The sequence below is a fragment of the Cydia fagiglandana genome, chromosome 27, assembly GCF_963556715.1.
Source record: "Cydia fagiglandana chromosome 27, ilCydFagi1.1, whole genome shotgun sequence".
NCBI classification, from domain to species: Eukaryota; Metazoa; Arthropoda; class Insecta; order Lepidoptera; family Tortricidae; genus Cydia; species Cydia fagiglandana.
Window position 1 is genome coordinate 2,058,504 of NC_085958.1, and position 16,349 is coordinate 2,074,852.

The 16,349-nt window shown below is 38.0% G+C and overlaps 2 protein-coding genes across 2 annotated transcripts in view; one reads left to right on the plus strand and one right to left on the minus strand.

The window, feature by feature from the left end:
• The window catches only part of LOC134677990 (arginine-hydroxylase NDUFAF5, mitochondrial), a 168,051-nt gene that overhangs the window by 107,668 nt on the left and 44,034 nt on the right, over window positions 1-16,349 (minus strand). The gene's annotated exons all lie outside the window — the stretch shown is intronic.
• Window positions 888-15,865, plus strand: LOC134677793 (leucine-rich repeat neuronal protein 1-like). Its single transcript, XM_063536221.1, has 8 exons — window positions 888-1,008; window positions 1,429-1,649; window positions 6,818-7,015; window positions 12,210-12,397; window positions 12,784-12,988; window positions 13,567-13,754; window positions 15,138-15,268; window positions 15,724-15,865. Exons 1-8 carry the CDS (start codon window positions 888-890, stop codon window positions 15,837-15,839), a joined length of 1,368 nt encoding a protein of 455 aa, XP_063392291.1. The 3' UTR covers window positions 15,840-15,865.

The following is a 16,349-nucleotide window of genomic DNA, read 5'->3' on the forward strand; positions in this document are numbered from 1 at the left end:
TCGATATTTTAGAAATTAAACCTGAAAAACGCGACAAATTCAAAATATTATCATTATCTCCTATGTTCCACGCTTTACGGCATAAATGAAGGGAAACGAAGTTGTAGAGAATCAAATTCTGAACAATTTTTGTCCTCACGGTTTTACTGTAAAATCAAAAATGACCTAGTTATTCAAGAAAAACCGTTTTTCGAATATACACAGGACCCTGATTCAGTCTACTTTTTGAATTTACACTCCCAGTGATTCCCCCGAGGGACATACGAAAAAAAAAATCCAAGAACTGATTATTCACGGGAAGGGTCGGTTTTTTGGATATAATGACTGGACTAACTTGTAGAGAATCAAATTTCCTACAGTTTTTGTCCTTACGGTTTTACTGTAAAATCAAAAATGGCCGAGTTATTGAAGAAAAACCGTTTCTTTGGAAAAAAACCATTTTTCGAATATACGCAGGAGTCTAATTAAGCCTACTTTTTGAATTTACACTCCCAGTGACCCCCCCGAGGGACCTACGAAAGAAAAATTCAAGAACTAATTATTCACGGGTAGGGTCGGTTTTTTGGATATAATGACTGTACTAGCTCTATTTACATGTATGTACCTACTTAAAAGTCTTCTTACGTATCTTATGAGCATATATTCCATTTAGTTTCAGTAAAATGGTTGTAGTTTTATTTTTAAAGACTTTTTGTAAAAGATGTAATAATAAGATTATGCCTGAAACATTTTTTCAACCTATTTTTGGGCCAACCTGTACAAAATCATGTTCCTCAAATATACAGCGCCATCTATTGAATGAAATGTTGAGTTGAGTTGAGATCTAAATAATATAATAGACATTGTCCGTCATCTTGTTCTATTCGTCTATGCAAATATGATATAACATGGTGTATGTTACAGAGGCGCCCTCTGGCGTGATTTGCACAACATGCGCGTGCGCAGACAACCGCGTCGACTGCGCCAATAAGGATATACGTGCATCTTTCTCCGTGGATGACTGGAAAGGTAGGTTTTTAAAAGAAATGGTTATGCGTCAAAGGTAAACCCACATAACCAAACCCCGTTAAAGTTAGACCAAGAAAAGTCTGCAGCAATTTTGATAGCCCACGCAGTGCAAGTGTTATTTATACGTCATAATTTCATAGACATTTGACGTTTAAAATAACATTTGCACTGCGCTGCGTGGGCTATCAAAATCGCTGCAGACTTTTCTTGGTCTAACTCTATGGTATAGGTATGTTGCAATTCATTGTAAATGCGGAACTACTATGATGAGATTGATGAGTACCTAACCTACTCAATCATCAATACAGGGATAAGCTCGCCTTTGTTGTATTCAATTCACTCTGCAACTGTGTTTCTCGTGTTTTTATTTCTATAAACAATAAAGTATATACATAAATACATACATAATCATAATTTCAGCTCTAGAGGCCTTCCGACCAACCGAGATCGACCTCAGTAGAAACCGCATAGCCACCCTATCGGAGCTGCCAGCGCTCCCAGTGCAGAATCTAACGGTGTCCAACAGTGAGGTCGAGGTCATAGAGTCTGGCTGTTTCAAGCATTTGAGAGATACTCTTGTTACTTTGGATTTGAGTAATAACAAGATAACTACGTCGTCCTTAGATAGGAGGATTTTTATGGTATGTTGTTTTATTTTATTTAGAATATGGCAACATTTTTTAGAGTTACGTATTATTAAGACTCCACTATCCGTCTGTCTGTCACCAGGCTGTATCTCATGAGCCGTGATAGCCAGTCAGTTGAAATTTTCACAGATGATGTATTTCTGTTGCCGCTATAACAATCCCTAGTAGCATTTTCGTTGGGGCCCACGGTGCCAACGGTAGGGAAAACGTTGGGATGAGGTTCGTTCCGTAGCCAACATTAATTTTGTATTGGCCCACCATCGCATTTACCAACATTCGCTGTGGCACAGATGCCCAACAATGGGCCTTTGTGTATTTTGGTACCGTTGGCTAAACAACGATAATATTCGTTGGCCCAATGATGACATATATCGCATTTACCAACATTGGCAGTGGCAGTGATGCCCAACAATGGGCCTTTGTGTATTTTGCTACCGTTCGCTAAACAACGATAACATTCGTTGGCCCAATGGTGACGAATACCGCATTTACCAACATTGGCTGTGGTACGGATGCCCAACAATGGGCCTTTGTGTATTTTGATAACGTTGGCTAGTCAATGATATCATCCGATGGCCCAATGATGACAAATATCTCATTTACCAACATTGGCTGTGGCACTGATGCCCAACAATGGGCCTTTGTTTATTTTGGTAACGTTGGCTAATCGACGATATCATCCGATGGCCCAATGACGACAAATATCGCATTTACCAACATTGGCTGTAGCATTGATGCCCAACAATGGGCCTTTGTGTATTTTGGTAACGTTGGCTAATCAACGATATCATCCGATGGCCCAATGATGACAAAAATCGCATTTACCAACATTGGCTGTGGCACTGATGCCCAACAATGGGCCTTTGTTTATTTTGGTAACGTTGGCTAATCAACGATATCATCCGATGGCCCAATGACGACAAATATCGCATTTACCAACATTGGCTGTAGCATTGATGCCCAACAACGGGCCTTTGTTTATTTTGGTAACGTTGGCTAATCAACGATATCATCCGATGGCCCAATGACGACAAATATCGCATTTACCAACACTGACTGTAGCATTGATGCCCAACAATGGGCCTTTGTGTATTTTGGTAACGTTGGCTAATCAACGATATCATCCGATGGCCCAATGATGACAAATATCGCATTTACCAACATTGGCTGTGGCACTGGTGCCCAACAATGGGCCTTTGTTTATTTTGGTAACGTTGGCTAATCAACGATATCATACGATGGCCCATTGACGACAAATATCGCATTTACCAACATTGGCTGTAGCATTGATGCCCAACAATGGGCCTTTGTGTATTTTGCTACCGTTCGCTAAACAACAATAACATTCGTTGGCCCAATGGTGACGAATACCGCATTTACCAACATTGGCTGTGGCACGGATGCCCAACAATGGGCCTTTGTGTATTTTGGTAACGTTGGCTAGTCAAAGATATCATCCGATGGCCCAATGATGACAAATATCGTATTTACCAACATTGGCTGTGGCACTGACGCCTAACAATGGGCCTTTGTGTATTTTGGTACCGGTGGCTAAACAACGATAACATTCGTTGGCCCAATGAGCACAAATATCGCATTTACCAACATTGGCTGTGGTACTGATGCCCAACAATACCAGTTGAGTTTGCTTGTGGCGTCACTAGATGGCGTTACTGTCTCCAAACATCGAAGTTATAGTTATTTTCTCGATTATTCCGGATATAATCATAATATTTTTTTAAAGTAACTTATAAATCTAATAGCTATAACTATAAAATTTACATAAATTTAAAAAATTGTATTTTACCAACATTTTCTCAATTTAAATCTCGCTTACGAAGTTTCGAAGTGCGGTTAGTATATATACAAATTAGAGTGTATATTAAGTGTAGTTTCTTCAGCAGTACATATACTAAAATTGGAACGATACAGAGAAGATTAACAACAACTGCTGCCTAGGGCCTTCATGTGGATACAACCAATGCCTACCGTAGTGTAATTGTAATATTTATCAGCAAAGGCCCAACGTCGTATTACACAACCACTTACTTAACGTAGGGTAACTGTAGGACTCGTAAACAAAAGCCCATTACATAATTAGACTGTAGGGACACTATAAATTACACAACTATTTACCTACGGTAGTATTGTAAGAATCCTACACAAGGCCCAACGTTAAATTTACAATGTTGGCCCTTTGTGGGACAAGCTGTGTTGGGCCTTCAACCTGGTGCACGACTACCTACCGACCTACCTGACTTGCCGTTGGGTAAGTGTTGAATTTGCAAACAGAAGCACAACGAAAAAATTGCTCTTTTTTATTTTTTTGCAGTTGGCCCTACATCAAGCCATACGGCCAAATGTAACAATTAACCAACCATCAAACAAATGTGTATAGGCCCAACCACGGCCCAACGAAAAAATTACTCTTATGGCCCTCTGTTGGGAATCTTCGGGAGGGCCTTTGTCGAGGGCCCTCCAGCAAATCGTACGGCCAAATATAACGGTTGCCCAACTAATACGTAAACAAAGGCCCAACAAAATCCATACAAGAAAATGCTATTAGGGATACTACTCGTAAAAAGTACGGAACCCTCGGTGGGCTATTACGACTCGCACTTTTCCGGTTCATCATATTAAATTAACAGTTAGGCTGTGTTATTTCGATTCATATCAGGTATTTTTTTTATAATCAAAGGGTCTTAATCTCATCTCAGTCTCAAAGGGGTTAATCTAACTTGAACAGTTTACAAAATATGACACTTTCAATGATACACTAATTATCCTGAATAACTCGAAAACAAAAGAAGATCGAGGACTGATATTCAGCATAGAGTGTTCTTCCCAAGTAGCACAGATTTGCTGTATAGCAGCCGCATAATGAAGTAAGAATACGCTTGAAGCTGGAATAAAAAAGCTGCATAAGAGCTGTATAAGCGTCTTTTCAGCTTTTATTACTCTTAAATGGGCACAAATTAGGCAGCCTTAAGTTCACATAGCTACTTAAGAGCGCTGTAGCAGCAATTTAACGGAATTATAAGTGGCAACAGGAGTTATAAGAGGTGTATATTGACTGGGTAAGAGACCACCAGTTACCCTTTATTCAGCTAATATGTCACATGTGCACCCTAATACCGGGAAAGATTGACGTTGGGCTGAATAAAAGATAATTAATAACATACTTTTACACCTCTGCCTTAAAAAGCAGCTATTATTTAGTATAGTCTCACTGACGATGAACGCAGAGGTGAACATATTTATATTGAAGTAAAAACGTTAAGCGCAACGACGCCATAAGTCATTTTGTTAAAGTGTTTAGTTGAATGTTAGTACATGATCTTTTATATATTTACGCGAGAAAGATGTTTGGGAATGCAAGTTTATTGACATTATATATATGCATTATCTAAGAAAATTTCAGTGCGCCACGAAAATAATCAGTATTTATTTAATTTAATGATATAAATAAGCTATGTGTAAAAACTATTTCAGTGGTTTGGGCAGAATTATGAGATAAAAAGTTAATAATACGTTATAGGAAGTACTAAACTAATGATTTAGGTTAAGAACTCATGCACAAAACCTTTTTGTTACCCTTAAAAGTTGGAAAAGTAATTTCAATTTTGTAGGTTATCTACAATAAAATGGCGATCAATGTTAAAAAGCAACGTGAACCATTAAAATTCTAATATGCAGCATAAGACTGTTATATATCTGATAAAGATACTTAAGTGAACCACTATAAAGTCCAAGTCGTTATTTCGATACACTAGTGAACCTCTAAACAGTTATAAGGCATCTTGTGAACGTTTAAACAGCCGCTATGCAGACAGTCTCAATGGTAGTATAATAGGCTGCTTAGCGGTAAACATGTTCAGCGCTAAGCCGTATTATGCGCCACATGTGTTCGATTATACTTCTATTGGTTTCATAATAGTTCACTCGTTCTCCCTTATAATAAGTCAGTGAAATAAAAGCTGCTTAGCGGTAAACATGTTCAGCTATAAGCTGTATTATGCGCCACATGTGTTCCATTTATACGTCTATTGGCTTCATATTAGTTCACTCGTGCTCCCTTAAAGGTCAGCGTAATAAAAGCTGCTTAGCGGTAAACATGTTCAGCGATAAGCTGTATTATGCGCCCCATGTGTTCCATTATACGTCTATTGGCTTCATAATAGTTCATTCGTGCTTCCTTAAAAAGTCAGAATAATAAAAGCTGCTTAGCAGTAAACATGTTCAGCTATAAGCTGTATTATGCGCCACGTATGTTCCATTATACGTCTATTGGCTTCATAATAGTTCACTCGTACTCCCTTAAAAGTCAGCGTAATAAAAGCTGCTTAGCGGTAAACATGTTATGCGACAAGCTGTATTATGTGCCACATGTGTTCCATTATACGTCTATTAGCTTCATAATAGTTCACTTGTGCTCCCTTAATAAGTCAACGTAATAAAAGTCCACAATTACCTCCTTATACAGCACATGGCGTAATTTTATCCACTAAACAGACCTTATAACGGTTAAAGCATTTGATAACCCTTAAAGCTGTATAAAGTCGTAGCAAATATACCTTTATATCACTCTTTGCGTATTAATGGTAGTTTTCAGAGCCGTAATGCAGCGTTTAATCAGCCCTAAGCTATATAAATATCACTGAGATCTATTATACAGCTGTAGGACCACGAGTGTGCTCTTATAAGAGTCTTAATACGCACAGAGCGTTAAATAGAACTAAAAGTGAGTAGTTATAGAGCTATCTGTGCTACTTGGGTTAGGACCTGCCAGTACACCACCTGAAAGAATGACCAAATCGTCGTTGGGGGCACTTCTTGTTCGCTTAGCCTGCTTAGACCCTTTTTTACGAACTCAGTGCAAAGTCTAAGTGTCAAAGATAAAACCTACTTAATCCTTTAAATAATGTTGAAAAATTAGTTTTAATCTTGCGTCATACAATACACCTCAATTTTATGGCTGACTTTTAATGCCACTTGTGTATTATAAGTATTTTGAATCCTAATTATATTTTAACACATTTCTTCCTGTACATAAATGCAATGTTTTTCATTGATTATTTACATTAAAACTTAGCGAAATTGTCTGTAACTTCGTTAAAATTGTAAACCATGGATATAATTATGTGTAAACCATTTCATTTCAGACTACAGTGGAAGGGGATAAACTCCTCCCATTCAACAAACTGACGTTCCTTAACCTGGCCAACAATGATATCCACTCTCTCCCCAAAGATATGTTCTTCTCCACACCAGAGATAACGCACCTGGATCTCAGTGGGAACCCATTGGCTTACATCGACTCTATCACTTTAGGGACTATCAGTGATTTGACTATGTTAAGGGTAAGTATTAAATTATCATTAATTAGAATACAATCAGCTAATATTATCGATTTTATTGGTGGTAGAATAAAGAGTGCCGGGTCCAGAGTACGCCCTTGTGGAATACCGGAATCCATAGGAGCTCGAATGTTACTATTGTGTTTGATTTTTCCACATGTATGGGAGGGTCAATTTCACCAAACGAGCATTTTTGTCTAATTTCCTATTTTGAAATACCAACATTACACAAAAAAAAATATGCTGAGAATTTGATAAAAAATATAATAAATATTAATTTTCTTATGGGATAAAAATATTCATAAAACTATAAAAGTTATTTAAATTTAAAATTTTGGTCAGGGCACGGGAATTAGTGTGTCCATGGAAATTAGATTTTACTAGGACGGAAATTAGAACACGACACGGGAATTGTTTTCTTAACTTATTTTGGTACTTAAAACTATTATTTATGTATATTTTAATCTACAATAATATACTGCAACCATACTGAAGTGGCATCGGACATATTTACCTTCTTTAATTTTAGTTTCGAACGACAAATCTACGAAAGTATGTTACACTAAAAACTACGTATTTGACTAATCCTTTCCTTTATTTTAATGGCAACTAATCTCTCTTTCTTAGTAAAATGTACATATTTCAAAACAATACTTTGAGTAGTTTCGTAAACTTGTCCGCCTTTACATACAAAACTATTCATTAAAAAGTGTCATTATGTATCTGCATGTAGATAGGTACAAGGTGTATGATCTGGTATATGGTCTTATAGGAAATGATACTGAGAAATAAATAGGGGCACAGTGAGAAGAAGTTATTGTGTAAGTTAATCTGAAGAAATCGAATATGCTGCCTTCATAAATTAATAACCCAAAAAATTGTTTGAACACATATGAGGTAAGGTGGGGTAAGACTATCACCGGGGTAAGACTATCACTTGTATGGAATCCTCATACTGTTAGTCTTGCCCCGATCAAAATAAACTAAGTTAGTCTTACCCCGCCTTACTTTACACATTATACGGTATACGGGGTGTCCCTGCCCTGCGGGAAAATCTTCAAAGTGTAGGTTGGTTAAGTAATTTCTCAAAAATATCATAATATTCCTAAAAAAAACTTGCTTACAAAATACCCCCTGGCACTGACTAAAATAACCGACTTGGTTTCACATTACATCCCAACACTTTTTTGTAGTAGAGTAGAAGAACTGCGTTGCGAGATTTGCGTCTTTTTACATGAATTGAAATGATCCCATCTCTTTTTTTGTAGGCTGTCCTTCTTTTCGGGTAAACATACCCATACCATACTGATACTATGTATATACATATCATAATACATCTTTATTCATACTCACATCGTCCATCGTAGTGTACAGTCACCTGCAATAATATGTTACTTTGCGAAGGCCACAAAAATATGTGACACGCTCTTATGGCTCTACAAATATGATCGTGTCAGATATTTTTGCGGCCTTCGTTGTGTAACATATTATTTCAGGTGACTGTACCTTTACTTTCCCTACTAATTGTAAGAACTAAAAGGTAACGTTGTTATCCCATATATTTCTATAGGATTACAAACTTAATTATGCAGTTATCTTTAGAACGTGACTAATATTGCAGTATTATTAGATTTTTATTGGCTTAAAAAGCTAAAACCTAATTACGTTTCAAATTTGGAAGTGGGTATGCTAGAAGTACCTTAAAATAATATTGATTGAGAGTGATTGTGCCAGTGACAAAACTAAGGGATTTTAAAGTGTATTAATTCTTAGACTACATGCTCAAATTAAATGTTATTTAGATAGAATGTTATTGACATTTATAATATAGTAAGAATAGGATATATTTATTTTTTCTTGTACCTATTAGAAAAGCTAATTTATAACAACTAATCTATTAAACGAGCAATTCTTGTATATATTTCAGGGATCTCGGAAACAGCTCTAACCATTTCGATGAAATTTGATCATATATGGGTGTTTTCTGGGATGAAAAATCGATCTAGCTAGATGTCTCTGGGAAAACGCGCATTTTTGAGTTTTTAGGTAGGTATATGTCTTCCGAGCAAAGCTCGGTCTCCCAGATATTTAAACTTTATACGGCTTACGCTGTCAGCTGTCAAATTTACAAAATAAAACGATTGTAAATTTGATTCATTTTGTTTCATGTAACCTTAGGTACGGGTATTATAATATGTAATAATTCCAAAAATAGTTTTATGTTTATATAATATTTTAATATTATAATATGATAAATGAATAAGGTAAGGTGGCGCAAGACTAACAGTACGAGGATTCCATACAAGTGATAGTCTTACCCCAGTGTCGTCTTACCCCATCTTACCTTACGTATTAAAATTGCCCGGGTTATTCGGGTCCACCCTGTAAGTATATACTAAAAAACCGTTCATAGATTTTTGTGCATTCTCTGAGATTTCCTTAAATGTAAAATAGAAAGATATACGTCATATTATTATTACATATAATATATATTCAATGCCAATATATATATATATATATGTAATAATAATATGACGTAAACATTGCCAATTAACTTACAGTGCCCCCAATTAAAAATTTGTTGACAATAAATGTAATACTTTCTAATTCCCGTGCCACTTAATCAGCTGTTTTAGGGAAATATTCTATGGGAATTAGGGCACGGAAATTAGAATTCGTAATAAAAAAAATCGCCAAAAATTTAAATCGTGTTTAATCAAACTGTTATGTTATCGCTTACATAAAGATACATAAAGGGCTCCTAAATATGACAATTGTTTTTGAAAAGCTATGTGGGAAATAAAATTTATAAGGGGCATCGAAATTAGAAAAAAATTGTCGCCCACCCGGATTCCGCAATACTTATGCGATTTGCTCGAACACGCCGCGGCTTGACGTACATCCGCTTGCTTTGAGAATAAGCCGAATACTGCCAGTACAGGTGAGGCGGGACACGAGGCGGTTCAGATACAGACGTCGGCTGTGAGAGCCCTTTGAGTTTTGCCGACGAAATTTTACTCGCGCGCTCGGACAAAATTTAAACTTCGATCACGAGTTATTTACCACAATGAAGTTAATAGTGTATATGCTCAGTGATAGTAAATATCATCTAGTTTAAGTATTTGACACTAAATTAGTGATACTAATGTAGAATTTTTCGTAGGATTTTTCATTATGCTCAAAAGTAGATTCCGGACAGGGCACGGGAGTAGTAATTTGAGCCTTTAGGTATTTTTAAGTGTACTCTAAAAACCAATTAATCAGTGAATTCATATGGAACCCGGTGTGAAAGTGTGGCTTCTTTATGTAAAAAAAAATGGTAGAGTCTGTGCGGAAAGAGAAGAGTCGTGGGATTTGAGGGCGCGCCAGTGCTGTTTTATGGTTTTTGCTATGCTGACAACACTGGTCACGTGATTATAGTACGACACTAAAGGTCATGATACTTGAATCCCTTTTGTTCCAGTTTTTTACCACGGCTTACGAAACGGAGCCTGGTGGTGGTGTCGGCTCGTCAACTCAATCCTCTGATTTAGCGCAGGCACTAGTTTTCTTTTTAAAATACACTTGTTTTTATATCTCAGATACTAAAAAGTGAATGCGATGGACAAAAATGCTAAAACTATTTAAGAATCTGCCCAATACAACTGTAATTTTAGTACCAAACAAGATACGAGTCTCATTTATGTACTGCCTAATCTGTGCAGTCCAACAGTTATTAAAACCGGGTAGATCGGGTAGAAATTGGGCAATAGAACTGTAATTTTATCTGGGATATATTTCACCCATTGTAAACTTGACTTGTAATGTATGTGTACATTATTAATAATAAGTATGAATATGAATAAAAATAGTGCATAAGTAGGTAGGCCTTATTGGGGATATGTCCGGTTCTCTCATCTCACGATATTTTACTTCGCCGAAAAGTCACTGCTAAGTATGAAATATAATTTCGTAACTAACAGAACCTACAAATAAAGAAATATTTTATTAGAAAAAGTTTTATTCTTTGTAATCGAAGTCTGAATTAAAATATTCAATGTCACTTATGTTTGAGCTAGCTTCAAAACAACCAGGGACACTCATAGAACTATCTTCATCTGAACTGGATGTGCTTGAATCCGGCACGTAGATTACGAATTCTTGTATATCACCTACTTAGCGGTCTTTTATTCGAGATACCGTAGGTACTTTTACACAATCCTGAAAAAGAAATTACATATAAATATGCATAAAATGGCAAGTATCAAGACTATTTGTCTGTTATTTTAAAGATCATGAACGACCTGCATATTTATGAAAATTAATATATTTTGAGTGAATATACTTACCGATTATGTACCGGAGACAAGTTACTTAGGGGGCTTATTAAATAGGTAATTATTTAATATTAAATACAACATTAATACCCGCGAATAGTGGAAACACGTTCCGCGACTTTTTGTAAGTCGATAGTCGGCTTTTAGCCGTTTTCTTCCCGCTGACAAAACCGAACAATGTTAAATATAATTTTCCTTGTGGTTTTATGTACGGCTTTATCGTGTTTTGAAAATATTTTATACATAAAACTTGCGGTTTTTGTTAATAAAAATATACATTGACAGAAGTTTGTTTACTTTTTACAAGACAGGTGTCAAAGGTTTGATTGCCATATAAAATTTAAAATGTTAGTTCCCGTTTCTGCCACGACTCTTCTCTTTCCGCACAGACTCTAAGTATTATTTGATGCTAACCCGCGATTTTCATCACGGACAGAAAAAAAATCGTGTTCAGAAATTGACCCGGGATGATAATACTAAAAAACAAATCAAAAAGTTGCCTGTGGTTCCAAGAACTTCAATTTATTTGAAGAATTGGGTCTGATACAGGCTCGAACACGGCTCGAACGCCTTAAGAAAATCAAGAAATTTAATTACAATTACTCATCTGATTTTGACGAGACCTTATTTATACCGTACTCTGACTTCTTGTCTTGTGAAATGTTTTATGATACCTATGGAACAAATTGATATTAATTAATTAGAATGAAATTAAATTAATAACAAGTTAAATTGGTTATTTCGCAAAATCCTGGTTCCTTTAGTGACCACTCTAAGTTTTCGTGCATGTTCAAGTCTGGAGATCTAACTTTACTTAGTTATTGCCAAGTCAGTGCAAACTTAGCGTGGTCAAAGAGCTAATATGAATTTAACTCTTACAGAACCTGTCTCTCAGTTCCTGCGACCTTGAGACCCTGCCTGAGGGTATATTCCGACGGCTGCGGCGGCTCCAGGGTCTCGATCTCAGCATGAACAAGTTCACCACCGTGCCTGCCACCATTAATGAGGCCACGAACCTTCAGGTCTTGATCTTGGACAAGAACCCTTTTGAGACTATCAATGACAATACGTGAGTTACACTTCATTCTTGCGAGCTGAAAAACCTTCGGGAAAGACTAGAAATTGTGACATTTCAAAACACAGGTCCGGTCGCTGCTAACCAACTCAGATACCTATCTTTACCTAGCGAGGACACTTAAAATACCTACTAATGTTCCTTCGGACATTAAAATTTCGACATGGAAAAATTTCGAAAAGTTCTTATATTTTGATTAATCGATATTTTCCATTAACAAAATGATAGTTTCCCTTGTTTCCTATGAAATTTTCCTGAAATTTCCGAGAACATTTCCAACTTTTTGGAAACTTACCGCTACTTGCACGGCTTGCACCGCTTGCACGAGTATGATTTTTTTTCTTTCAAAAGTATTTTTAAATAACTCTACTTTTTTTCAGTCCCTTCAAAACATTAATAAAACTCCGTGAGCTCTACATCCGTCGCTGCAGTAAGCTCAAATCAATCACATCCGGTGCCCTCGGAGGCCTGGAGAGCCTCTCCATCCTCCATATTTCCTATAACCCTCGATTGAGCACTCTGGAACCCAAGTTTCTGGTCTGGGAAGATGACGATGAGGTGGAAAAACATCCGTTAATAAAAGAGGTCAGTATGAGGAGAGCCTTGGTCAATCAGTCATTATACAAAAATTGGATGGTCAGAAGAGTTTTATCTATTGCCTATATCTATTGCTATTCAGTTAAGTTTTGTGCTAAGGGTAAACGAAAATTTTCAGCACACTAAGCAATATTTAGGTTTCTACTCACTTTCCTAAAAATTATGGCGACTAGAGACAATACAGAAAGAATATGGTGTTGATAGTAGAGTCTGTTCGGAAAGAGAAGAGTCGTGGAATCTATTCGGCCCAATACATTCCACGACTCTTCTCTCTCAACATAGACTACTTATAAACCGCACACATTTTCTGAAAAAGGCCGACCTACTTTCGGAGCATTCCACGGACTGTCCCGTACAAACGCATTTTATTTCCTGTGTTGCCACTTTTTTCTCGGCATTTAAAGCAGGCGATTATTTTTCTGTGCATATTTTTGACCATTTGTCATAGAAAAGGAAACTCTTATACCTTTAAATCTTCAGAAACTTCGCGTTTGTACGGGACAACGGTAGACAATTTCGTGGAATGCTCCTTTCACTGTCATTTTAACCCATTCGTCTCCTTCCAGCTGTACCTAAACAACAACAACATAACCGAAATCAACGCGTACTACCTCGACCGCTGGAACCTCCTGGAGAACGGAGACTTCACCAACAACCCTTACGATTGCGACTGCGACAGCCAATGGATGGTTGACGTGCTCATACCACTGCTGCAAGACATGGTTGCCTGCGGGGATCAGATGCCCTACATGACGTAAAGATTAATATATACATTCATTCTGTCCGTCTATCCGTCCATCCGTTCTTCCATCCATCCATCCATCAGTCATTCCATCCTTCCATCCATTCATACAACGCGTACTACCTCGACCGCTGGAACCTTCTGGAGAACGGAGACTTCACCAACAACCCTTACGATTGCGACTGCGACAGCCAATGGATGGTTGACGTGCTCATACCGCTGCTGCAAGATATGGTTGCCTGCGGGGATCAGATGCCCTACATGACGTAAAGATTAATATACTCATTCATTCATCCATCCGTTTGTCCGTCCGTCCATCGATCCATCCATTCAGTGGATGGTGGATATGCTCATATCGCTGCTGCAAGATATGGTTCCCTGCGGGGATCAGATGCCCTACATGACGTAAAGATTAATAAACTCATTCATTCATCCATCCGTCTGTCAGTCCGTCCGTTTGTCTATTATCAGTGCTATTTTGCCTCAACTTCGCTTCCCCCTCGTAGTCTCTTCTTCCTAGTCCTTGCTGCAGGCTGCTGAATGGAGCTACCCCAAGTAACAGAATCAGTAATAGAGCGATGCTTTGAGCATCACCAGTGGGATCAGTAAATTTCTGTGGGGCGTGGGAGTAATAGGTACTGTAGATGTAGTATGGTGGGCAGCATGGACAGCGCATGACGACACAATTACATAGAAAATGACACACGTCAAAGACAAATCTAGCAAACCTCGATCTTTTGTGTTCGGATGAGTCACCACACCCAATGCCATAGCCTCTAGCCGCCCAATACGTCTAACCTTGCCAAACAAAATGAAATTTTATTTTGTCAACACAAAGTTCAAATTAGAATGGGACAGGACCTTTTTATAGGTCTCTGGGCGGCTAGAGGATAGGTACAAGTTGTATGCTTCGGCAGATGGGAAATCGTACGAATGCCGTCTCCCTGAATAAGCAGTTACTTGGCAGAATGTTGCACGTCAACTATAATAAAATATTTCATTAGTATTTCACTAAATACACAGATTAAAAAGTTACATGTGGCCGAAATGAAAATGGTCAGGTGGAGTTACAAGAATAGATAAGATACGAAACGAACTTATTAGAGGCAGCTTCAAAGTCACTCCCGTCTCAGAAAAACTTATGGAAACCCGCCTGAGGTGGTACGGCCATGTTATGCGGAGAGACGACAGCCATGTCGTGCAAAATCTGACGTGGTGGACGAGTATGGCCAAACTATTGGATAAAACCCAACTACCCAACCCGACAACTCAAGACAGATCGTCTTGGCGCCGAAGGATATGGAGAGCCGACCCCACCTAATGTGGGATAAGGCAAAGGAAAAGAAGAAGAGTATTTCACTAAATAAAGCAAGTTTTTATCGTGTTTTGTTTCAGATGTAAAACCCCGGAGCCGTTCCGCGGGCTGACCTACAACCAAGTCATCAACTCCACGAGGCAGCTCGTCTGTATGGAGAACCTCGAGCAACCGATCCCTGATTCAGCCATTATGTTGGGGATTATGATAGGTAAGTCACACTAGTTTTTACGAAAGCGACTGCCATCTGACCGTCCAACCAAAACTAGGCCTTAATGGGATTAGTCCCGTTTCCTCACGATGTTTTCCTTAGCCGAAACGCAATTGGTAAATGTCAAATGATATTTCGTAAAAACTCATTGGTACGAGCTGGGGTTCCCCGCGACCTCCAGATTAAAAGTAGAAGAAGAAAATTTAAATTAAAGTTACCATCATAAGTAATAACATGTACTTAGGCAATTAGCTAAGTCTACCCAACCATGTTTTAAGGGAGTTCCCTCTGCCAACAAACTGTCCTGCAGTTTGCCAGAAGAAAACTGTGCTGGTTTATTTCGCGCACAATTCAAATTTTCTATTGGGCGATATTCGCGTCTACATTTTTTAAATTCGCCACCTTTTTCTAACGACAATATTTGCTTGACCAACTATAAATGTTTTTTTTTTAAGGTGTGTTTGTCACATTCCCGATGGTGATCTTAATCGTGTTACTGTGGAAGCGTGGCATCTTCACTAAATGCAGGAAGAAAGTCATTGAGACGGACGAAGAAAAAGACATGTTCTAGTTATTTAAGAATAAATTGTATTTTAATTAATGCTGTTTTTATTACATTTTGTTTGACACCAACTTACCTAATGCGGGCTGTACACAGTCGTCGATAAATAAATTCCTAGACAGGCCGAGAACGAGTGTACATACTGCGGACCTACCGCGAACAACGTTCGACGTGATGCCTCCCTATTACACTTAGGTACGAATTTACAAGTGCGACAGAGAGGCAACACGTCGAACGTAGTTCACGGTAGGCCCTCTGCTCGCGCCTCGTCTCTCGTCTCGTCTGGCTGGCGCTTCTCCGATTGGATAGGAGCGGTGCCAAGACTGGTATCGTCTTGGGTCGTCCCATTTGTTTTTCGTCAAGTTCTTAAATTAGTCTTATTCTGCTTTCGTCACTCATTCTATATTCCTCACAATCGTCGGTGGCTTTCAATGTAGTGAGTGATGAAATCAAAATAGGAATAATTTAAGAACTTGACGAAAAACGAATGGGACGACCCAAGACGATACCCCAAGACTC

Coding starts and splice junctions, on each gene's coding strand:
- LOC134677793 (XM_063536221.1), top strand. CDS start 888: ATGGTGTATGTTACAGAGGCGCCCTCTGGCGTGATTTGCACAACATGC. Junction 1,650..6,817: donor TAGATAGGAGGATTTTTATG/GTATGTTGTTTT, acceptor ATTTCATTTCAG/ACTACAGTGGAAGGGGATAA. Junction 12,989..13,566: donor AACATCCGTTAATAAAAGAG/GTCAGTATGAGG, acceptor GTCTCCTTCCAG/CTGTACCTAAACAACAACAA.